At 33.1% G+C, this 23497-nt stretch overlaps 2 protein-coding genes and 1 pseudogene across 2 annotated transcripts; 2 read left to right on the top strand and 1 right to left on the bottom strand.

Annotated features, from left to right (window-relative positions):
- Nucleotides 1-4126: 4126 nt before the first annotated feature.
- Nucleotides 4127-7487, top strand: LOC118046215 (uncharacterized). Its single transcript, XM_035055025.2, has 3 exons — nucleotides 4127-5091; nucleotides 6474-6659; nucleotides 6908-7487. The coding sequence occupies exons 1-3, from the start codon at nucleotides 4627-4629 to the stop codon at nucleotides 7184-7186; spliced, it is 930 nt and encodes a 309-aa protein (XP_034910916.1). The 5' UTR covers nucleotides 4127-4626; the 3' UTR covers nucleotides 7187-7487.
- A 1164-nt stretch (nucleotides 7488-8651) lies between these two features.
- Nucleotides 8652-14290, top strand: LOC118046216 (protein disulfide isomerase-like 1-6). Its single transcript, XM_035055026.2, has 12 exons — nucleotides 8652-9353; nucleotides 9515-9644; nucleotides 10549-10714; nucleotides 10883-11001; nucleotides 11628-11708; nucleotides 11786-11875; nucleotides 11988-12059; nucleotides 12137-12205; nucleotides 12801-12881; nucleotides 13237-13371; nucleotides 13678-13731; nucleotides 13830-14290. The coding sequence occupies exons 1-12, from the start codon at nucleotides 8827-8829 to the stop codon at nucleotides 13923-13925; spliced, it is 1620 nt and encodes a 539-aa protein (XP_034910917.1). The 5' UTR covers nucleotides 8652-8826; the 3' UTR covers nucleotides 13926-14290.
- Nucleotides 14291-14342: 52 nt separating this feature from the next.
- On the bottom strand, nucleotides 14343-22275 carry LOC118046250 (sulfite exporter TauE/SafE family protein 3-like; annotated as a pseudogene).
- Nucleotides 22276-23497: the final 1222 nt, after the last annotated feature.

Here is a 23497-nt window from a genome sequence, read left to right as displayed (position 1 = left end):
AGGCTTGTGAGCAGCAATCTTCGACTTTGTGATTCTTAAGAAGGGTACAAAAGTGTTTCTGGGATCATTTCAATATCATTTTATTTACATTGTGTTATGATTCCAAGATTGCAATCGATTTACAGGGTGATTGATTGTGAAATCCACATGTAAAAAATGGTGTTTATCCTTCTTTTTTTTTTTTTTTTTAAATGAACTATTTTAAAAATATGTGAAGGGCTTGTTTAAGAAAGAACCCAACTATGTCAATGCAAATAAAATTTAAATTTCTTCTCTTCATTACTCCATGTCTTTGCTTACAATTTAAACAAATTGTTTAATAACAAAATCCTAAAAAGTTGGCACCACTACTATACTATCTAAACCATTAACAAAATATAAAAAATAACAATTGAATAAAATGAAATCTACATGAAATTTGCCAACCGGAGCATAATGCAATATTGGCCATCCTAGCTTCAACTTCCAGTGTTTTTAACAGCCACAACTCCTAATCTTCAGCCAGCTTCTTATCCACGTGGACATTGTTCATAACACATTGTCTTTGATTGGATGCTATATCGTAGGGATATTGATGAAGTTCGTATAAACTTCGTTTGGATATGGGCTCAATTCGTGGATAATATTGAGCTAGAGATGTGAGTGGTATCTATAAAATAACATTTTAATGGTTAAGTTAGTGTTGTGTTTGAAGGATTTTTTTTATTAGAAAAATATAAAGAAAGTAATTATGGATATGTAGTTCTGAGTGAGAATATTTATCATTCTCTTCTTTATTTTATTTTATTTATATAACTTACCTCAAAAAAATAATTAGGAATAACTCATTATGAATTACAAAACATGAGATAAGTGTAGCTCTTCATATAAATGCATTACGCCATTACAATTTGATGGGTCATGGTTTTTATAAACTAACCCTATTTAAAAGGTTATCGCATGAAGTCACAACCCAAAATGGGGTTATGTGTTTTTTGGTTCCCAACTCTAGTTTGGGCCATGACATGTCCACACCCAACTCTAAGTTGAGTAAGGGAACATCTGTACCTAATCCTATGTTGGGCCTGTACATGATCGTGTCCACTCTACGTTGGACTTAGACGTGTTCACGCCCAACCCCACGTTGGGCTCGGACGCATCCGCGCCCTGTTTTCTCTTGGGTTTCGGGCAGGGATTAAGCCCAACATCCCTCAAATTGGGTGCATAACTAACTAGTCACTCTACATTAAGCCTCCCATATTATGGGTTTGGGTTAACAATTATGATACTCACCACATCCTATTAAATACAAATAAGTAGCCCATGCTCATATTAATTAGATGTGATAATACAAGTAGTAGAATTATATATCTACCTCTCCACGTTGTATGAAGCTGGTCAAGCTAGGTAATATAAAAAAGGAGAGGAATATACAACAAGGGGTTCGAAACCTTATACTCTAAGACAAAAACACATTCTCTGCTTCTTCTTTCTTAATTCTACATCTTTTTCCTTCTCATCTTCTCTATCTTCATAAAAGCTCATTAATACTTCTATTAATGTCTTCAATTACATAAACAATACCTGGTACTGACTTGATCTTCGGAGGGTCCCTCATCAACACCCTCGAGGGACTTTGTGTAGGTATTTGTTTAGGAAGAAACTAACACCCCGGAAGAGATCCATTAAAGAAGTTAGTGTAGTCTTAAAGTGAAGGTCATAAACTAACACCCCGGAAGAGATCCATTAAAGAAGTCAGTGTAATCTTAAAGTGAAGGTCATAAAACATACTGTGAATGATGTGTAGGGATCTCTAGGAAATAAGAATATTCCTAGTGATTTTTATGGCCTTATCACAACTAAATGACATCGGTGAAGCGTATATGAGTGTGTAGTGCATGACATCCTCCTTAACTTATAGGTTGTTGACATGAATAATAAACTAGATAGAAAAAGGATAAAGAGAGGGAAGAAAGAGAAGGAAAGGACCAAAATATTCAATTGAATTGAGCCTAAAGTAGCCAAACCGAGCCCATTATGGACTTAATTGTGTTCAGTTTAACCGTGGTCAAACCAAGCTTAAAAAGAGTTAGGATCATTGACTTGGGTCAACGTAACGATAAAAGTGGTAATTATTATAATTTTAAAACTCGATTCAAGGGTCAATTCAATGCTAGTATGGGTCGGGTTGACCATGCACTAAACATCTTAAACCATGCACTAAACATCTTTGAGATTTGTTTAAGCATCTCAAATGTTCTATAATCATTTACAGAGTTATTGGGTACCAATCATCTCTAACCTCACTATTTTGTTCTCTCCAACTTGTTCTCACTGTTTATGACAGGTCTTAAAATGCTAATCTTCATGCTTGAGTTTGAAGGGTGAACTTGCTTTCTTGTCAAGAAATTTAAACACGCAAGCAAACAAGTTTAAAAGAAACTAATTGCTTGTATTTATTAGGAGGTCATTAATTAGTGTTTGTTTTTAGGATTATTAATTAATTAATGTTAGCGATGGATTAGTGTTGGGGTTTAGAATTTATTTTTTAGATTTAAGGTTATGTTTATGATTAGAAGATTATTGCTTAAAATTTGTATTCATATTCGAGTTTAATTTTTTATTTTTTAAGTCATTATTACCAATCACATTTTATATTTTTTTAAATCACTGCTTTTAACAAAGATGATATAGGGCTGTAGGTAATTTATAGAGAGTTTGAATAGAGAACTATAAAATAACTGAATAAATTAATACAAGGGAAAGGCACCCTATTTATAAAAGAGATGGGCAATGAAATAACACTACTATGTGACTAATCTTCTAGAAGGTATATAATACATGACATGGCATTCCACATAATCAAGCATGCCTTGAATTAAGTGTTCCAAGGTTTTTATTAAATTTTATTATTTAATATTAATATTAGATCGATGATAAACTCTAAACAAATAAAAAGTAAAAAAATACCAAAACAAAATTATTATATTTACTTAGTGTTTGTTCTAGCTAGTTAATTAATTTGTGAAGCACTGTATTTATATTTTCATCAATGCCAAAGTACTTCATAAAAACTGTAGAGGTACTAGTCTGATATTTTATACCATATAACTTGGCTCAAGGGTAGACTCAATACCAATCATTAATTAGGTTAATCATTAAGTTGGGTCAATATAAAAATAACAATAATTATTATTTTAGTTTTAAAATTAGACTTAAGGGTTGCTTTGGGGTTACAAGTCAAGGCTAAACTTATTTTTAAACCTGATTTGAGGGTTGATCTGAGATAAGGCTTAAGTCACCACTTGGAAGGGTTAACCTGAGTTGATCTAAATTGAGAAAAAATCAAAGTAACCTCGTTTTGATAAAAATAAAAAATAAAAAAATTCAATTGATTTTTGAACCATGTTTTATCTTAGGTCGATCGAGTTGTAGTTTGACTCGAGTTTTTAACCAGGTCAGGTTAGATCAATTCTTTTTTTATTTTTCAAAACAATTTAGATCTTGAGTTGGCTGAGTCCCATCTAATATCTAGCAAATATAAAATAAAGTAAGTTGTCTAGTTCAATCTAAAACACACCAAACACATGATAAGACAATTATTTATCCAATTCATTCCGACCCAGTTAATACCAATCAATATTATTCAGCTTAACAAAGAACACCTCACTTATTTGTAGCATGCAATATTTTATCCTATAATAATACAATGTGGAAAGTGTCATACCAAACCATATATAATATATATATTAAAAGAAAAAAGAAAAAACAAAACCAAAATATATAAATCAGAGTAAATTAAGAATATTTGAAAAAACATACTCAGGCCAGTAACCATAAAAAATATTTAAAATCTACAATAATGTTTTCGTTGTTGTCTATAATCATCCACCAAGGCTTGAGCTGGAACAAGACACAAACAAGAAACGAATCAAATTAGGTGCGTAGTCAAGACCACAATAAAAGAAAGAAGGAAGATAAAGGCATGGCAACCAAATCTTGCATTAGAATAACATGTTAGCCTGCCGACACTTTGCCGAACCTGAGGCTCTGTCATAGGCTCCTCCAATCCAAGCCTAATTTAACATGCAAAGCCTGCTACTACTCATTGGGTCGTTGATAAAAAAAAAAAGTATCTACCTCCAACACAAGTTTCATCTCATGCACTGAGAGAAAAACAGCTAGACAGATAACATAGAGAAGTGACCTTGTGGCTGTGCTGTCACTATAGCTATAAAAAAGCGTAAACAGTTCTAGTGCCCTTACTATCTTTTTTGTGTGTGTCGCCGGTGCTTGTTTCAAGAACTTTGTGTCTTAAAAGAGTTTTCCATTAAGAGTCTAGATTACTGTGATCATTCCAGGTTCTGGGTTCCTGCTCAAATTTCCATTTCTTGATTCTACACTAGCCACCAGGTCATTTCTATCAGTATATGCTATTGTTTTGCTTAGTTTCTCACTAAAAAAAGGTACAAACATCTCCAGTTTCCTGTAGTATTGAATCAGTTGTAATGGTTTTTGGATTGGTTGTTGAAGTCCTTGTCTCAAAATTGGAAATGTTTCTGAGTGGAAACATATAAGCTCAACTCTCGTCTCATTACTTTCATTGTTTATAGTGTCTAAAACTAGGAAAGACGCTGTTGTTTTACAATGCTTTCCGCAAAATCTGAATCTGATATTACTAGTTTAGCTCCATCTTCACCTTCAAGGTCTCCAAAACGTCCTGTATATTTCGTACAAAGCCCTTCAAGGGACTCACATGATGGGGACAAGTCGTCTTCTATGCAACCAAGTCCAATGGAGTCACCTTCACACCCTTCTTATGGTCGCCACTCAAGGAACTCGTCGGCTAGTAGGTTTTCAGGGATCTTTAGGTCCTCTTCAGGGAGAAAAAGTGGTAGTAGGAAAAGAAATGATAGTAAGGGGTGGAATGATAAGGGATGGCCTGAGTGTAATGTTATCATGGAAGAAGGGAGCTATGATGATGAGGATAAAGCGTTTACCAGAAGGTTTCAGGCCTTGATTGCTCTGTTAAGTTTTGTGTTTTTGTTTACAGTTTTTTGCTTGATTATATGGGGTGCCAGCAGGCCTTACAAAGCAGAGATTACAGTCAAGGTATGCCAGTTTTAAGTTTCATTTTCTCTGATTATTTGACCTGCTTAATACAGTCATTAGAACAAACATTTTGTCGCCGAGATTTGAACTTCGAGAGTGGATTAGAATGGACATTACTGTAAATTAATGCTACTGTACCTTTTCTGCAACTGTTATGCAAGCATTTATTTCATCAGGTTGAATCAATGTTCCAATAAGTTATTCATTTTGAAATAATTGGGCTGTTTAAAGATCTCGGGAACAGATAAAGTATAAATACAATAAATAGTTGGAATTTGGTACAGATGCTACAAAGAAAATTTGACTTCACTTTAACTGTTTGCTTAACATTTTCATTTCTTATTATACAATTTGACCGTCTAGAGTTTGTAAGCACCATTGATTTGTTTATGGATCTAGTTCAATTGTCTGATCGAGTTCATGTATGGTGACTGCTGTACAATTTCAAGCATTGTTATAATAATAGGTTATAAAGAAGAAGAAGAAGAAGACGAAGACGAAGACGAAGAAGAAAAGGAAGAATCTGATGTCTAGTATTTAATCAGAAAGTGTATGATAGGGACCTTATACATGTAGCTTTCCACTTGGTCGTATTTTCATCCATAACTACTTCTAGAATCTGTGGAGATGTATAGGAACTTAGAAACTAGCAGCCAATGGTTAATTCTCTGGGGATGGTCAATAGTACAATGCATGTAGTTAAAGCTGATTGTTTTTTGACAAAAGGCCCACACCCATGCATGTTCCTTGGATCCACCATCTTCCATGTCAAGGATTGTCTTCATTTAGACAAAATTGATCTGCCGTAAAGAAGCCTCTGTCAAATATTTTTGCTTATAGAGGATATTTTGCATGATTGCTTAGTGAGGATATTTATCCCTGCTCTAGTTCAGGTCATTTTCCATTTTTTTTTCGTTGTTACTATGTCCAGACAATGAAAAATGTTGTGGAAGGCCATCTTTCTGAATAACTAGGACTTGAAACTCCCTGTACATGCAGCTGAATAATTGAATCAACCAGCTGAATTCTGTGATCAAAAGGACCAACACAGAGTTATTGTGCCACCCTAATTGGATTTAAAATCTTTATCTGGGGCTTGTACTTGCTGAGATTCATCATCAATCTTTAAAAGCCATTTCTTTGTATCATATTCCTGTCTTCTCTGGAAGATTCACAGAGTTTGTGATTACTGTGGTTCAGCTAGTCAGAGGGAGTCATTGTATTTGAAGCCTCGATAATATTTCTATGAATTAGCCTTGGATGGTCCCAAACATATCTCCCTTACAGGATGAATTAAGCCGTTTAGTGTGTGTCACTCACCAGCTAATCAATGTGGTTCTTGAGGTAAAGTTCATTTCTAATGGAAAATCTGATTCTTGCAGAGCTTGGCCGTATATAATTTTTATGTTGGGGAAGGTACTGACTCCTCTGGTGTTCCTACAAAGCTGCTTACAGTGAATGGTTCATTGAGGATGAGTGTTTACAACCCTGCTACGCTATTTGGCATTCATGTCAGCTCCACACCAATCAATCTTGTATACTCAGAGGTCCCCATCGCAACTGGTCAGGTACAATCCTTTGCATTACCATGTAATGATATTTAATCCAAATCAGCGAGGATTCGATGGATTCGGGATAGACCCTTAAAGCCAATAGAACTTAAAATGTTTTCAAATTATGTCAAGAACTTGTGCTTGTGTTGCAAGTTTGAAGTAATTGCATGATGTCTCTTTGCATTCCTCCAATTAGAGGGCTTGGTCTCTAATTGGTATCAAAATCAATAATGAGTGTTACTGATTGCCCTTTAATGCCGCAGTTGAAGAAATACTATCAGCCAAGAAAGAGTCGCAGGACTGTATCGGTGATTGTGGAAGGAAATAAGGTTCCTTTGTATGGAGCTGGATCAAGTCTAACAGTTTCACAAACTGGTATTGTAGTTCCATTGACACTGAAATTTGATATTAAATCACGAGGCAATGTGGTAGGAAAGCTGGTCAGGACAAAGCATCGAAGACGAATCTCCTGTCCCTTGGTCATTGATTCTAGCAGCTCCAAACCTATCAAGTTCAAGAAAAATACATGCACCTATGATTGAGGTCCTTCTGCCATGCTGCGAACTATGGCCTGGTGGCTCTGTGGTATCCCTCTGTGAATACAGCATCTTGAGTTGCTGTGCTTGCATGAATTCCATTTTATTGAAGAGAGAAATCGATTCAAGTGAAATTTCCCCTCTTTCATTCTCGGCTTGTTCCCTTGTTTAAGATATGTGGTAATAAATGTGCAATTGTATGAATTTGTGCATACTATAATGTATGAAACAGCCGAAAGTGATAAATGTAAGAAAGATTGCATGTATATTGTTTCGAAGTGAGATTAATGTTGTTGTTGAACGAAAATACATGATGCATAATCAATCATCAGGCAGTAAGTGTTCAAGGGCTCTTCTTTCTCCCCAGATCCCAATCTCTGATTTAGCAGCATTCAGTCAATGCTAATGCTATGAAGCACTGCAAATAAGCTCTCCCTGTCCTGAAGTGTTCCTTTCCCATGAGGAATGAATCAGAAGGTATGTAATGTCACTGTCATAAATGTTAATCTCTTTCTTGTTTTGGGTTGTCCAGACTGAGAGATGTGGAAAGTTGACAGCAAGGAATTGGGGTGTGCTGCCATGGATGTGTTCAAATTACTTTTGCTTACCAAGTTCATAAGTTGCCGGTACCGTTTTGTAATCAGAAAATGGATCTTATTCATCAAAGGAAATGCCAGAACGAAGGAGCTGCAGCTGGTACTAATACAATCAATCGACAGAGATCACGAGGTTATGCATCTGTCCGTCCTCCTTGAGGAAGATAATCTTCATGGATGCCTCATTTCAAAGTAAATCGTCTGTTCTGTCTATAACCCAGCCAGAAGAATACGCATCAATCATGAAAAAAACTAACCCAAACATATTAAAAATCAAATTGTAGACTTGGAGTTGATGAATAGAGAAGGGAATTTTTTTATAGATTATAAAAAGAATGTAAAGGAGAGCATCTCGTTTATACTGTATTTGTTTTTGCTATGTTTTTGAGAATTTTTATTTTTTTTATTTTAAATTAATATAATTTTTATATTTTTGAATCATTAATATTAAAAATAATTTTTAAAATAATTTTTTTAATATATTTTAAAATAAAAATTATTTTCAACCAATTTTTAAATAACAAAAAATTCTCCATGTTCATTGAAAGAAGAACAAGAACAAGAAAAAGAAAAAGAAAAAGAAAAAATTGTTCCTAAATAACCAAAAACTATTCATATTGATCAGGCAAGGGTTTTTTTTAGATTAATATAGTTGGTTAAGTTAATTTATGTATAATTTTATTAATTTTAAAGTTAATAATTATATAAGTTTTTAATGATATAATTTATAGTATTTGAAGATAATTTTTAAAATATAAATTCAAGAACTAAGGTTTCACAAGAAGATTTTCTAGTAATAAGATAAGGACACATGATTTTTTTTTTTTAATATCACGTAGACATGACTTTAATACTAAAAGTCTAAAACTCCCTTCACGTTCATTCCTATCTCTCAATTTTGCCCTTTTACGTATGACTCCCTTAATAACCTCCACCAATTAAGGAAGATCTCCAGATCAGACCCTTTTAACCAAGATTCAGAAAACCCTCAAACCCCTCTACACAAATCTCAAACAACACAGAAAAACGTCTCCTTTCAACAAAACCAGCATGTTTCCCTCAAAACCCACCTCAAGATCCATGCTTTTCACCGTCACCATCCTCTTTTTACTCACTTCTACCATCCTTGTCACTGCCAATGAAGACCCAACAGTTGAAACTTATAATGACGGTGCTGATAGTGATTTACAAGAATTGATAGCAATTGATGAGCAAGAAGGAGGAGGAGGAGGAGAAGAGCAGCAGCAAGGTGACCAACAGAAGGAGGCTGAGGTATTGTCCAAAGCACAGAGGATAGTTCTTGAGCTGAACAGTGATAATGCGAGAAGGATTATTGATCAGAATGAGTTTGTGTTGATTCTTGGGTATGCACCTTGGTGTGTAAGAAGTGCTGAGCTTATGCCTCAATTTGCTGAGGCTGCTAATAAGCTCAAGGAGTTGGGGAGTCCTGTCTTGATGGCTAAACTTGATGCTGAAAGGTACCCAAAAGTTGCTTCAACTCTTGGGATCAAAGGCTTCCCTACTCTGCTTCTTTTTGTCAACGGGACCTCTCAGGTCTACACTGGTGGATTTTCCGGGTATGTCTCTTTTTATGGTTTTAATGATTTTGTTTCCTAATGTCAAATTACGAGTGATTAACATAAGTTTTTCTTAAATTATTCTCTTGCCTTGTTAAACAATTTTTTTTAGTTGTGCTTGATTTTGATCGATTGTTTTCGTGTGATTAATTTGAGATCAGGGAAGATATAGTGATCTGGGCTAGGAAAAAGACAGGTGTGCCTGTTATTAGGATAAGTTCAAGTGTGGAGGCTGAGGATTTTCAGAAGAAGCATGACTTGTTTGTTCTTGGTCTTTTTGATAAATTTGAGGTATGTATGTTTAAACTGCCTCATGTTTTCTTTGATAAATTTTGAACTGAATTATAAACTTGCTAGCGAGTAGTCAATGAAATACAGAAACGCATATTTGGAATTTACAGTGTTTGCACTCGGTCCTTGCCTCAATGGCGGAGTTGTTGTCACTTCATAACATTTAACCAAAGGGGGAGTGTTGTGCTTTGAGAAAGGGCTGTTAAATGAATGCTTTATCACCATTGACTGCTCTGTTAATTGGGTCTTACATACGTTGCATCTTTTTGCCTGACTGGTTGGTGTTCGATGTTAGATTTTGAACTTTGTGTTCATCTCGTCTCTTAGGCTTGAGAGCTTATAACACCTGAATTTTTTTGCGTTGGATTTCTTCTAGCTATCTAACAAACCCCTCCTGCATACAATAGTGCCTGGCAGAATTAGTATGCTGCAGTTAACTGAAGTAAATGATGGTCCATGACTTCAACTCAGTTTTACTAACAAGAATCATTCTGCAAACTATTTTCTTCAATTGTTTTTAATAAGTTGATGGTGAGGGATGGTGAGGTTTAGTTTTATGTAGTTTTGTTTTGCTTGGAACACTTGCTCATAAAAGTTTGATCTAACATGCAGCACAGTCAACTATATTTTAAAAATTCAGAGTTTGAAAGGTAAAAAGATTTTCATTGGTTGAGCATCATCTCATCACTACAATTTTTCTCCTCTTTGATATTCATGGGATTTTACAAGTCTTTAGCAACTATATGTAGCTGTAAGCATCTTAAGCTTTTATGTTCTTTTGTATTTCATAGTTTACACTAACCCCTCGATGTTTCAATGCATTAAATTTTCTATTTACCAGATCAAGTTCTACATGTCTTCACATTTTTGGGACTTCTCTTGATAAACATGAAATTTTTCTTAGGGACATGATTACGAAGAATTTATAAAAGCAGCAACCATTGACAACGAAATCCAGTTTGTTGAAGTGAGCAGCTCTGCTGTTGCTAAAATTCTCTTCCCAAATATCAATGCTAGAGACAATTTCATTGGAATTGTTAAAAGTGAGCCTGAAAAATATACAGCTTATGGTGAGTTGCTGATGTTCAACCAACTTGTACTTCGTTTCATCTTTACAGAGACTGCCTTTCTGAGAGTTATTTTGAAATACTTTCATTCTTGTTTTTCATTTTTAATGAATTAATTCCAATCAGCCTCAATTTACTGAGTTCATGAATGGAAACTTGCCTGTTTTGTAGGAGGGATCTTTGAAAAGGACACAATATTACAGTTTCTGGAATATAACAAGTTTCCCCTTGTTACCATTCTTACTGAACTGAACTCTGCCAGAGTTTACTCCAGTCCTGTCAAACTACAGGTTGATACTTGTAACTTACATGCATTGTGACTACAGAAAAAGAAGGATGAGTCATTGCTATGGCAGAAATTAATTTTTTGATTCCATTGTACTAAATGATAACCTTTTTTAAGTCGTCATGGATCTATTGTGCTTTGTTCATTTATTTTTCAAGGCATATCAGTGCTTCTAAATAATTTAATTTTCCTTCATTTTTCCACATATGGATACGGAATTTTATCCAGTGTGCAACAGTGTAATATAGTGTGTATTGCACTGTCTTCTATCATTTACCTCTTAGATTTTTTAGAATGAGAGAACTCACATATAAAGCTAAACATGCACAGCCAAATCAAACCCAGGCCTCATAGCAGCACTCTGCCAAAACTTTCAATTTTTTTTTAAACAATTTGTAATGAAACTGTATAAGTAGATCTGGTGCCCTGTTGGAAACTTTGATTTTGACTCTTCCTCGAGCGTTTGTTAAGTGAGAAGTTTATCCCTTGGTCACATCAGTAATCATGTAAATAGCAATAATAGAACATCTGTCATCTGTTCTCTATATCAACGGCTACTTTAAAAACAATGCTAATCATGCCAAAGTGGTCTGGTGGAGTAAATTTTGAGATGACTTACTTTTTCTGCAGGTTATTGTCTTTGCAGATGCTAATGATTTCAAAAATCTCATCCAGCCTCTTCAAGAGGTTGCCAGAAAGTTCATATCAAAGGTACCTTGTTTGGGTAATTTAATTGAGGCTGCTGCCTTTTCTTAGCTTAATTTCCTGATTCTGTCCTTCTGGTGCAGATAATGTTCATATACATAGACATTGCAGATGAAAACCAAGCAAAGCCCTTCTTAACATTATTTGGGATTGAAGATTCAGAAAATACTGTGGTTAGTTTCCTAGCTAGCAAGTAATTGTTTTCTTCAAGTTCCAGCAGTAGTTTCACTTATTTTTTTTGCTGAAGCTATAGCTTAATGAAATTTACATGTACTGGCTTGATAGGTGACTGCTTTTGACAACAGAATGAGCTCAAAGTATTTGTTAGAGTCCAATCCAACGCCAAGCAACATAGAAGTAATTTTTTCCTTCACTATTCTTTCCCCTTTGAGAATATCCAACTTAGCTAATATGATATAATTTGGCTTTTGTAGGAATTCTGCTTGAGGCTTCTGCATGGTAGTCTGTCACCTTACTTCAAATCACAACCAATACCTGATAATGTGAGTGTTATTAACTTTCTGTAAATTGATTATGGTAATGCACGTGTGATTGAAGCTTGGGGGATTGTTTTTTTTTTTTTTCCTCCTTTTTGAAGAAGACATGGGAATAATGCTTGCATGTTAGGGAATAGGTAGGCTTTTGATGTTGCTTTGCAGCAGTTGGTTAGCTGGAGAAGCTCCATTCTATTCTGGAGGAAAATTTCTTGAACAATCCATGTCATGATAATTTGTGACCCTGCTTTAAATTTTTGATGGATGGCAGTGTGCAGAAAGTCACACGTGGCTGATGTAGTATAGCTGTGCCTTGATGGAAATTAAGATAAATAATTGTGGTATTATTATGCTTCAATAATATTCTAATTTTTAGACAATTATTGGAGGAAAGAGAACAATATCATCAGAGCAAACTTGTTTAATTTCCATTAAAAGTACATTGGACTCCTTTCATCCTGTGAAAACTTGATTTACTTTCAATTTCCTTCATCAAAACATATTATTTTCATGTTCTTGAGAGTGATGAAACTTGGAATTGTTATGTAATGCTGGTTCATTGATTTCAATTTTTAAACTATCCTGTGATTACGGGAAATTGCAGAAAGAGAAAATTCTCCAGGTTGTTGTAGGGAAGACTCTTGACGACTTGGTTTTGAGCAGTCCCAAGAATGTACTTCTAGAGGTAAGCACAATTTCATGTAACCATGCACCACAGGTTTAAGCTCTGCAAGTTTGGATGGAAAAAAAATTATCATTCCTGATTTAGGAGGGATGCATTTTAAAGTTAGAAATAAGTGTGGTTATTAACCAGAGATGGGAAGCATGCAATATAACCGATTTCCCTGAAACTACCATGTCTAGAAAATGCTAAAGATGTTAGTCGTTTTCATTACATTACAGTCTATTTCAAGTGAACTGCATCTTCTGAAACCATATGCCTGCTGCTCTTGTCTAAAATACCTTATAGACCATAAGAATTAAGTGGATGCTGCAACTAGTATCTATTTCAACTTTCTTTCTTGAAACGTCAACGACAGGTGTATACACCATGGTGCATCAGCTGTGAGACTACAACTAAGCAGATCGAGAAGTTGGCTAAGCATTTTAAAGGTGTAGACAATTTAGTTTTTGCAAGGATAGATGCTTCTGCAAACGAACATCCAAAACTGCAGGTATGAGATTTGCTTCAACACAATTTTGTTGCAAATTAAAGTAAACATTTTAATGCCATTGAAAGATAACCGTATTTGATGTGTGAAATTTACCAGGTGGATTTTGTGCCACCTGGCATTCAAATCTATCATATTGGTTGGTTGCTTAACAGTACAAGTTAGCAATCAATCTTTTAGAAAACTGTTCCTCAACATTTGGGATGAAGAAACTCTTTTTTTTTCCCTTTCAGCTAAGGAGTCTTATAATAATTGATGATGAACTTATAATACTGAGAACTCTTCCTTTGTTACTATTAATTGTTGTAGGTGGACGACTATCCAACACTTCTATTTTATCCAGTCGGGGATAAAGAAAATCCGGTAATAATTTCAGGATATTTTCATTTCCATATTCATTATTTTTTAATTGTATATGCAGATTATAGAATCTGATGCATGAAACCTATTTCATTGTGCAGGTCAAGCTTTCAACAAAATCCAGCTCAAAGGACCTGGCAACAGTCATCAAATCTCTTTTGAGAGCTAAAGAGGATGTCCCCAAAGATGAACTATAGAATTATAGTGAATAGGAGCAGTGAGAATATAACTTGATCAAAAAAAAGAAGCTGGATGAGTTTCTAAATGGGATTCTGGAAGATATGTTGTGTGAAGTAGTTCAAGTAATTTAAATTTTGCTTGCGTTGGTTACCACAGTTTTCAAGAGTTACAACTAAAGCAAGCGGCCATGCTTAATACCTGCAAACTCCAAAGAGTCTGTCCACAATCTACCAGACTGAAATGCAGTTCCATTGTATACTGGTCAAGTGGTGACTGACAGAGAGTAGTTACTAAGAGAATACTGGTTGCTATCTCGTTATTTTACTGATAAATCACAATACCAATGAAATTTATGCATTTTGTGGGATTTTTCTTTGGAGCATTTGCTATCTTAATTATTATTGGACACGATCTGCAATCAAGTTGTCTTTGTTAAATACATGTATCTGCTACCTGCCAGTCTACCATTGGTTCTGTGAAACCCGAATTATTTGGACCGTCCACTGGTTAAAGCCGATGTGAACAGTTTTTGGACATATGGGCTTGCCAAAGATGGAGTATTCAGCAACTGGAATCAAGCACTCAAAGAATTGAAGCTAAAATAAACAATGGAAAGGCTTTCCAGATTGAGACAATCGAAAATAGAAAGAAAAAGGTTTATTGTCCTATAATAAACTAAGCTTCATATGAACAGATGTTATCAAATCCCAAGTACTCGTGATGTTCGGTCTTTTCAACCATATTTGCTATCCCGACTCCACCTGTTTGGAGAGGAAAACAAACCATTATTATTAAAAGGAAAATGGAAAAAGAAAAGCCCACCAAGGAAATCCATTTCTATTATCAATCAATGAAAAACTGTGTTGTCACAGATTGCGCTCACAAAAATTGTCAAGGACAGGATGGAGATGATGAGTGATGCTCTTCCTAGTAAATTGATTAGCTTTCTCGCAACAGATTGCCCTAAGAAGGAAGCAACAGTCGCCACAGCTACGGAGTATAGAGCTGTGTTGGAGATTAAAGATGATGAATTCTGAAAGAAACTTTTTTCTGATGCTAATATAGCATGTAATTCTAGTTTAGGTGCTCAAATGTTGATCAGTAAACTACTCACCATAAGGGACTGGAATATTGACAACCACGTGCTAATATAGCATGTAATACTTTTTTTTTTTTTTTAATTCATGTGGGGTGTTTGATCAGCTTGCACGTGCTTCGACTAATTTTTATGGATCTTAAAGTTAACAACCAAGTAAACCTCCAGTGATCATTAATAGTAACAACCACATTACTTGAACTTGAAATTATAGGAGAAGCAAATCCCTTGGTCTCAAATTTTTACTATTGACCATTTACTAGATGGTTGTAATACTTAACTACTGACATGGATGCAAAAAGTATTGTGGTTGTGGTTGTTTTTTAAAGTGTTTTTTATACCGAAATATATTAAAATAATATTTTTATTTTATTTTTTAAAAATTATTTTTGAGATCAACACATTAAAACGATCCAAAATATACTTAAAAAATTAATTTTTCATAAAAAAAATTTAAAATAAAATATAAATTGACTCACGTTTTCAAACACTTAATCGAAAAGGTCACTCTGGTACTTAACAACAATGTTTTATTTATTTTTTTAATTAAAACAACTGTTCTCGTACATTGCAATAAAAGAAACTCTCTCTCTCAGGAAAAGATATGAAATGTATTTATAAATTAATATGAAGAAATACTATTTCGATTTTATATAAAGTTTGATTCCTAATTGAAATAGTTACTTTTTCTACTTTCAATTATATAAAATAAATATTATTTTACTAAAATAAAAACTAAGAATGGAAAGCTGACTCATCGAGATTTAATATTTAGGAGATACAAATCCCATATATAAAATGCTTATTGTTAAAAAGTTTCATGAAAAAAATCAAACATTTAATTTAATTCAATAAATATTTGGATTTATTATTTTATTAAGATTAAAATAATTTATTAATATTAATGAAAAATATCAATATATGGTCGAACAAACCTAATTAATTAAAGGTAATTTTACCAAATAATTGAAGATTTTAGAGACTTATGGCCTGTTGGGCATCTCAGAGAATGGCAAACTTCCTGCAGAAAAACATTATTACTGTATGGCACAAATTAACTCGTCTTTGTGAAGGGTACGAGGAATTTTTTGTGTATAATTCCCTTCAAATACGAAGAATTATATATTAATTATTTTTCTCGATTTTATAAGAAAATTATTCTTAAATCAAGTTTTTTGTTTAGATCAATTTATGTGGGTGCTTAATTATAGTTCCCTAAGCAATTTGGTAATGAATATAAAATGGTTAACATAATGGAACTGTGGGAAGTTCCGATGGATGAAAAAGACGGTTAAGAGCATCTTCAATGGAAAATGCTATATTGAAAAGCCAAATAAAAAAAATAACTCTTTGAATAGTGTAAATATAGTTTTTTTGATTATGTGCATTCCAATGGTAAAAAAACTATTTAGAAAAAACATTTATATTTTAATATAGTTCATGTTAAATTAATTTTAATATAATTATATAACTAATTTAGATATTTTATATATAATATAATTATGATGTTATTAATTATATAATTAATATGAGTAATTTATAAAAATAATATAAAATTAATGAAGTAATATGAAAGTTAAAAGATATAATTTAAAATTAAATTTAAAATTTATTTATATGAATATTTTTAATTTTAAGTTTTATAAGTTATTGTTAAAATTTTAATTTTTTAAAAGTAAATTCAAATTCAAACTTTGAAAAAATGACCGTCAACTTTCTAATTTGAACTTCTTATGTTAACATAATTTTCAAGTTTTTTATGTTTTTTTTTTCATTATGGTTGTTATCTTTTAAGTTAATTAATCCTACTTATTATTGTTAAGTGTTAGAGGAACTTTATATTTAAAATAACCAAGAATTTTCTACATATTTAATTAAAATACATTACATTACAATAAATCAATCAAAGTTAATTAAAAATCAAAACCCCTCTTTTGCATAATTTCTAACTTTCTATTTTGAAAATACGCTGCAAAAATTGGATCTAAATTAGAAATATCCATTTTCATAATTTGTTCTTCTTTCTTAATCCTGTCCAATTCTTGTTTCTCTTGACTTTGTTGAATCATCATGGCTTGTTGCTCTAACATGATTTTTTTTGTCTTGTTTCTTCTGATCCTCAATTTCAACTAGAGTTTCCCTGAATTATTGTAAGAGATTCATTATAGTTACATCCCCAACTTTATCTTTTCTTTGTCTACGTTTAAGTCGTTCCTTTACAGCCTTCTGACCGATTGGTCTATCTTGATAAATCAATGGTTCACTATCTTCTCCTAAATTAACAGAATCAGGGGTAGATGAAGTTGATGAAGCTAGACTTGCATTGACATTACCTTTTTGTTTCTTATTTGACCTTTGATGTTGACTTGCACGTTCAAATTGTCATTTGGGTTCTTTTCTTAAGATAACCCAACAATGTTCTAGTTGAAATCGTTTGCCAACGCAAGAAGCATACATTTGCCGAGCATCATTAATCTGGTACAAAAATAAATAAATTAAATAATGTTAAAATATAAGTTAAACAATTTAATGTAGAAATGAATATTAACATTACCCTTGATTCTTCGGTCATTCCACTTTGCTGACGATTTTCAATTTGAGTAACAAATCCAACAAATTTACTGACTTCTCTATTTATTTCTTGTCATCTACTTAAAATGTTTATTTGTAAACGATTATTCAAGTTTCCTCCATTCTCTACAAAGTAAGCATGTACGCGAGCCCAGAACTGTTTTGTTTGTTGTTCAACTCCTGTAATTGGATCATTGCTTGTATTTAGTCATGCAGAGACAAGTAAACAATCCTTCTCTGGTGAGAAATTTTTACTTCTTTGTGATTTTTTTGCCGAATGGACATTTAAATTCGAGTATGTTAATTTAAGTCATCAATTAATTGATTAGAATCACTTGATTGAGAGAGAATATCTTCTGACTTACTTATAAGAAAGTTGGTAAAAGAGCTTGGAAAATTTGAATCCATCAACATTAAAAAAAAAAAAAAAATCAAGTTAAAACCTTATAAGAGAGTGTAAAAGAAGCTCACATTCAATGTCTAGCAATTTTGTAGTTTTCATACATGCGAATTAATAATAAGCATTGCCTCCTATTTGTTCTAACATAACAATTTGACCATTTTTTAAAACTAAAAGAGAATTGATATACTGGTTTAATTGCATTTTTAACAAGACAAAATATAATTGACATCAAATTAAAACAGACAATAAAAAATAATTAAATATGTAACTCTATCTTTTAATCAATATCAACTATCATTATTAATTCCTCTCAATTTTATCAAAGATAACAACATAAATAAAAATTGTCTTCCTTAACCCATATTAAAAACATAAAATAATAAAAAAATAAAAATCATCACAAATATTAAATTAACAACAAAAGGTCTAAAAAATCAAGAGATATAAAAGATAAAATAAAAAAGCTTTTAAACAAGCATACCTTTTAATTTCAACTAATTAACACAACCGATGTTAATAATTAACTGTAGAATAATTTATTCTTGTTTTTCTAAATTTGAGAGAAGGGTAAGGCACAATACAAAAATTTAAAACTACAAGTTTTTTGTTCATGTATTTTTTAAAAAATTCTTCTATATTTAAAGAGAAAAAATAAAAAGAGCTGTTGGCCAACAGTTAAAAAAATAGTCGTTGGCCAACAACTATTATTTTGGCCATTTCTATAGTTAAATGTAGAAATGGCTACCAAAAAAACAAATAGTCATTTTGCTATTTGTTTAGCTGCCGTGTTGGAATGTAAGCACTGAAGAAATAAAAGATAAAAGACATTTGCCTTCTTATTTAACTGTTCTGTTAGAGTTGCTCTAAGACACAACGCACACATATTTATCGATGAATGTGGTAAGAAAACTCTCTCTGCCTCTCCCTCTATCATAGTTTTGAATGTGGATATCTAAATCCGGTGCATATATAATTCCTTGTAAGAGGTAAAAAATAGATGCCATTGTAAATATTTTATTTTTAATATATATATAATTATAGTTGTTATTTATTTTAGATGAGTAACGGTTGATTTTGCAGTTTCAAATTAATATTCCACGAGTCATAATAACGACTAGCATATTGTATTGTGCTCCACAATGGACTAATAATGATTTTTTAAAAAATATTAAAAAATATTAAAAGTCTAAAAATATTTTAAATATCTTAGATCTGATGGTCACATTAAATCTATTCATTTACTAGTTTTACAAAATTGAAACAACCTAGCATGTAAATGCTTACTGTATATTCACATATTGTGTTAAAGTTTTTTGATGCAATCATGGGGTGTTTGTTCTTACAATACAAACCATATTTTTTTTTTTTTGAATCATTTTAATATATTATTATTAAAAATAATTTTTTAAAAAATATATTATTTTAATATATTTTTAAATAAAAACAACCGTAAATGAAGAATAACAATTGATGTTCGAAAACAACATCGAGGGCAATCTAAACCTGATATTCGAAGTGAAGAATAACAGCTGGTCAATCCATTTGGAAATAACAATTGATAGCACTTTTTACTGATCCTGACGAGGCATTACAAAAGTCAATGTACTAATTCAGAACGAGTAAGGCCTGGTTAATTTCTAAGCTTCTCCCTGTGAAAAAATGCTTTCGAATCCCATATTGTACTCCTTCCTCTCAAACTTTTTGATCATGCTTGCCATGCCAGCACCACCTGTCTGAAAAGTAGCAAAACCCTTCACCCAAATCAGACATATTAATGAGAATCTCAAAATATTGAACAATATTATAGATGTGTTTGTCCACGCTACATACATACCTACTAATATTGCACTCACAAATATTGTCGAGGCCAGAATGAAGATGATCAGAGATGCTCTCCCTAATATACTGATCAGCTTTCTCACCACACGTTGCCCCACCACGGCGGCAATTGTGGCCACGGTGAAGAAGTAGAGAGCTGCGTGTGTAAGAATTGCAGAAGATATAGTCAGTTAGTTCTAAATGAGCTTATAAGTTATTGCTGCTCCCTTTGAGTTGTAAATGTTGCGTTTAAATAAGCAGAAAGCTTCGTAGCTGAAAAAAGGTTACCGTAGGGGACGGCGAAACGTTTTAGAAGGTAATATTCGACGACAGACAAGGAAGCAGAAAACATCATGGCGAAGGTGGCTGTGGCGCTTGACACCTACAGCGTTGGAATTCTCAAAAATATTTTACGGCACTGTCAATGGATCTTACAAGTTGAAATAAAAGAGGAAATTCCAGCCATAACACCTATGAAACAATATAGAATAAGTTCGTGCATTGGCCAGTTATTGCTTGCTTCTCCCATGGATGTAATGTTTCTCCGCCCTTTGTACAGGCTAACCGCCTCGTATGAAGTTACACCAGCTGCCACCGGGATCTGAAAAACAAGGGCAAAATATAGTAGCTACTCTTATACTATAAGATTTCATGAATATATATGAAATATATATATGTACTCAACACAGTGAAGGTACCTGTAATATGTTCAATAGCCAATATATAGCTGAGCAGGTTGTTGTATAATTCTGTGACCAACAGACAGACATTGGTTTTTCATTAGACTAGCTGATCAATACAGAAAAACAAAGGAACTGGCTCACTCTGTAATGTGAAAATAACAACGAGTGGTAAAAACCTTCCCAATCTGCAATGCAAGAATGATCAGGCACACAATGACAAGAATTCGAAGGTCCTTCCATTTAATATTCTCTATTATAGAGACCTGACAAGGTTTCAGAAGTTATTAATCATGAAAGTCCACTAAAATGAAACTCAGATTGCTTAACCTTTCGTACCTTCTCTTTATTGGGCTCGGGTTTTATTTGATCATGACTGGTGGTGCCTCCAGGAAGAGGCTTTTCCTCTGCTAGCTGCTTCAATCTCGTTGTCTGATGAAAGAGCACATTATTAGGCATGACATGCTGGAAAAGAAAAACATTAGGATAGCTAGTTTTGGATTCTATAAACCACTCACCATGAATTTCCAACTGTGCAGCTTCCTGAAAATTTACAAATTAAAACGACTGATCAGTTATGGAGCACGAGGAAACAGATTGAATTAGAATATATCATAGATAAACTAGGTTTTGAGGATAAAGGAAATGCGAGACCTGTTTTGATTTTGATTCTTTTTTCCATGTTTCAACGCCTTTGAAGATAGTCCAAGAACAAAACGGAGAAAGTGCGTAGCAGTTATACTATCAATATATATATATACCTATGAAGAAAATGATTAGCAAAATAATGATCGTCCAGTCAGCAAAAAGAACACTCAGAGTCACTCCAATACTAATTCCCAGAATCAACATTGGCTGAAATAGAAGCGCCAGATCGTAGTCGATAATGGACAGTTCCAGTGTACGGTACTGTCTTAGTCTTAAATTATAGAAAACAGTTGTCGCCGCTGCACCTGTGATCATACCTGACAAAAGCTAACAGAGTCGACAACAACTTCATGACATATTTTAAGGATACAGTGATGCAGTAGCCATGAGAGTTGCTTGATATTTTGAATCAACTCAGAAATGTCTGAGCATATATTTTCTGTAACTTGATAGAAATGTTTTATCAACCCAAAAGATATATGCAGCATCTGTTCTTCTTTGACATTACTATATATCCTCATAACGCATGCATTAGCCATATATGAGGAGGTTTTCAGATGCATAAATATTAGAAGGGGGGGATCTTCACTTGAATTTTGATAATGCTGTTGATGATTTAGAATCGAACCCAATAACCAGTGTAAGCATGGGAACAAAAATGCCGCCTCCACCAACGCCTCCCAGGCTCTCACATGCTGCTCCAAAGAATGCAATTATAGTACCCCCAACAATTCTCAAACCAAATCTCATGTCCTGAAAACCCAATCAAAAGTTACTGACAAGACAGGAAGCGGAAAACAAAAAAGAATTCAGAGAAAACATAAAATCTGTCGGCTTTGTTTTCGATCCTGTAGGGTTTTTTTTCTATGCAGCCAAGCAGAAGATTCAAGTAATCAACAGGGTGTCAGATAACATAGAATAATTGGACTCACAGGCCAAACATGTTGGTAACCAGAGTGGCTTTTTGTCACATGGCGAGGAGACTCAACCTTTCGAGTCTCATTGTATGATGAACCCTTTTGTTTCAAACTTGGTTCTGCTACTGCCACCATCAATATTGAAGTTGCAACAACCAAACAAATCAAGACTTTCCCTCTTAGTCTTGAAGTGCCATGCCACCATTCTGATCCAACTCCAGCTATCGTATTCATTCTTGTCTAAAAAAACGAACAAGCAAGGTTTTGTCTGTATATATATATATATATATATATATATATATATATATATATCAGAAAAATAAACAAAGTCTCAAGCCTAAATTAACCAGGATGAACCAGGCTCAAATGTTATGAAGAACACCCAGCTAATCTGCTAGGTGTCACGCTCAAGAGAAGTAGAACAGCTAGGGAAAAGAGAGAATCGATCCTCACACGCAGTCTACTATTTATGCACGAATGAGATTGCTAGCGGCAGTCATCTACGATCCTCCTCGAGTTTTCTTTTATTTCTCTCTTTCTAAAAGTAATATAATAAAGCAACGAGCATTTTTTAAAAAACTTTAGCAATAAAATCTCCACCACCAGATCATATGAACTCGACCGAGCTTCCAACAACAAGAATTTAACAGAATATTAATGGTACTGAAGATTTTGATCAGTCTCAGAAGATTTTGACAGCTAATTATATTTTATTTCTTCTTCTTCTTTTCTTATCGATCTTCCAAGCACTCCCTCTTGACATTTAATTGACCGTCTCCGACGTAAACATGTAAGTAGTGTTTGTATATATAAATATAAATATAATTATGGGAGAATATCTAGAAGTCAATTGCAAGTTTTAACGTTTCTTTTTTTAAAAAAAAAAAAATCTTTTTTTATGAACATTGAAGAACGGAATTTGATATCCTTTGCACGTAGTTGAAGCAACAGTACGCGTCCTATCAATAATCGCGTTGTTGTTGAGTTCGTTTACTTCCGGAAAGCGTGGATGATAGATACATTCATCGTCCTATAATTTAATTGATTTTATATTTATTTTTAATATTTTCAAAAATTATAATTTATATTATTGAAGAGTGTAAAATAAGTTAGGATGTAAGCTGCTACACTTCACGTGCAATAATATTTAGAACGTAAATTTTAATTTTTCAGAACAGCAAGAATAAATATATATATAAAAAAAAAAACTAAATTATATGATCATCAAAGTAATTTTTTCATGTATAAATCATTCTATTCCAACTCAAAAAACAAGGGATTGCCACTATTTATACGAGTAGCAAAAGCTACATGTGGGTTTTTTTTTTCCTCGTGTCTTTTTATTTAATTTTTTTCTTATATTTCTTTTTATTGAATCTTTTTGTAACTTAATTCCACAATATAAAGTTTTAAATTATTGGTACAAATATAAAATTAAAAGAGAGAGGACTATAAT

Source organism: Populus alba, chromosome 1, assembly GCF_005239225.2.
Source record: "Populus alba chromosome 1, ASM523922v2, whole genome shotgun sequence".
Lineage (NCBI taxonomy): Eukaryota > Viridiplantae > Streptophyta > Magnoliopsida > Malpighiales > Salicaceae > Populus > Populus alba.
The sequence above is the reverse complement of the archived record's forward strand: the minus strand, read 5'-3'. Positions and strand labels throughout refer to the sequence as shown.

Bases quoted from the DNA above. Each gene is read 5' to 3' on its own strand.
- LOC118046215 (XM_035055025.2), top strand. From the start codon at position 4,627: ATGCTTTCCGCAAAATCTGAATCTGATATTACTAGTTTAGCTCCATCT. The intron at 5,092-6,473 runs GTATGCCAGTTT...TGATTCTTGCAG, and splicing joins AAGCAGAGATTACAGTCAAG to AGCTTGGCCGTATATAATTT. The intron at 6,660-6,907 runs GTACAATCCTTT...TTAATGCCGCAG, and splicing joins TCCCCATCGCAACTGGTCAG to TTGAAGAAATACTATCAGCC.
- LOC118046216 (XM_035055026.2), top strand. From the start codon at position 8,827: ATGTTTCCCTCAAAACCCACCTCAAGATCCATGCTTTTCACCGTCACC. The intron at 11,002-11,627 runs GTTGATACTTGT...CTTTTTCTGCAG, and splicing joins CCAGTCCTGTCAAACTACAG to GTTATTGTCTTTGCAGATGC. The intron at 11,709-11,785 runs GTACCTTGTTTG...CTTCTGGTGCAG, and splicing joins CCAGAAAGTTCATATCAAAG to ATAATGTTCATATACATAGA.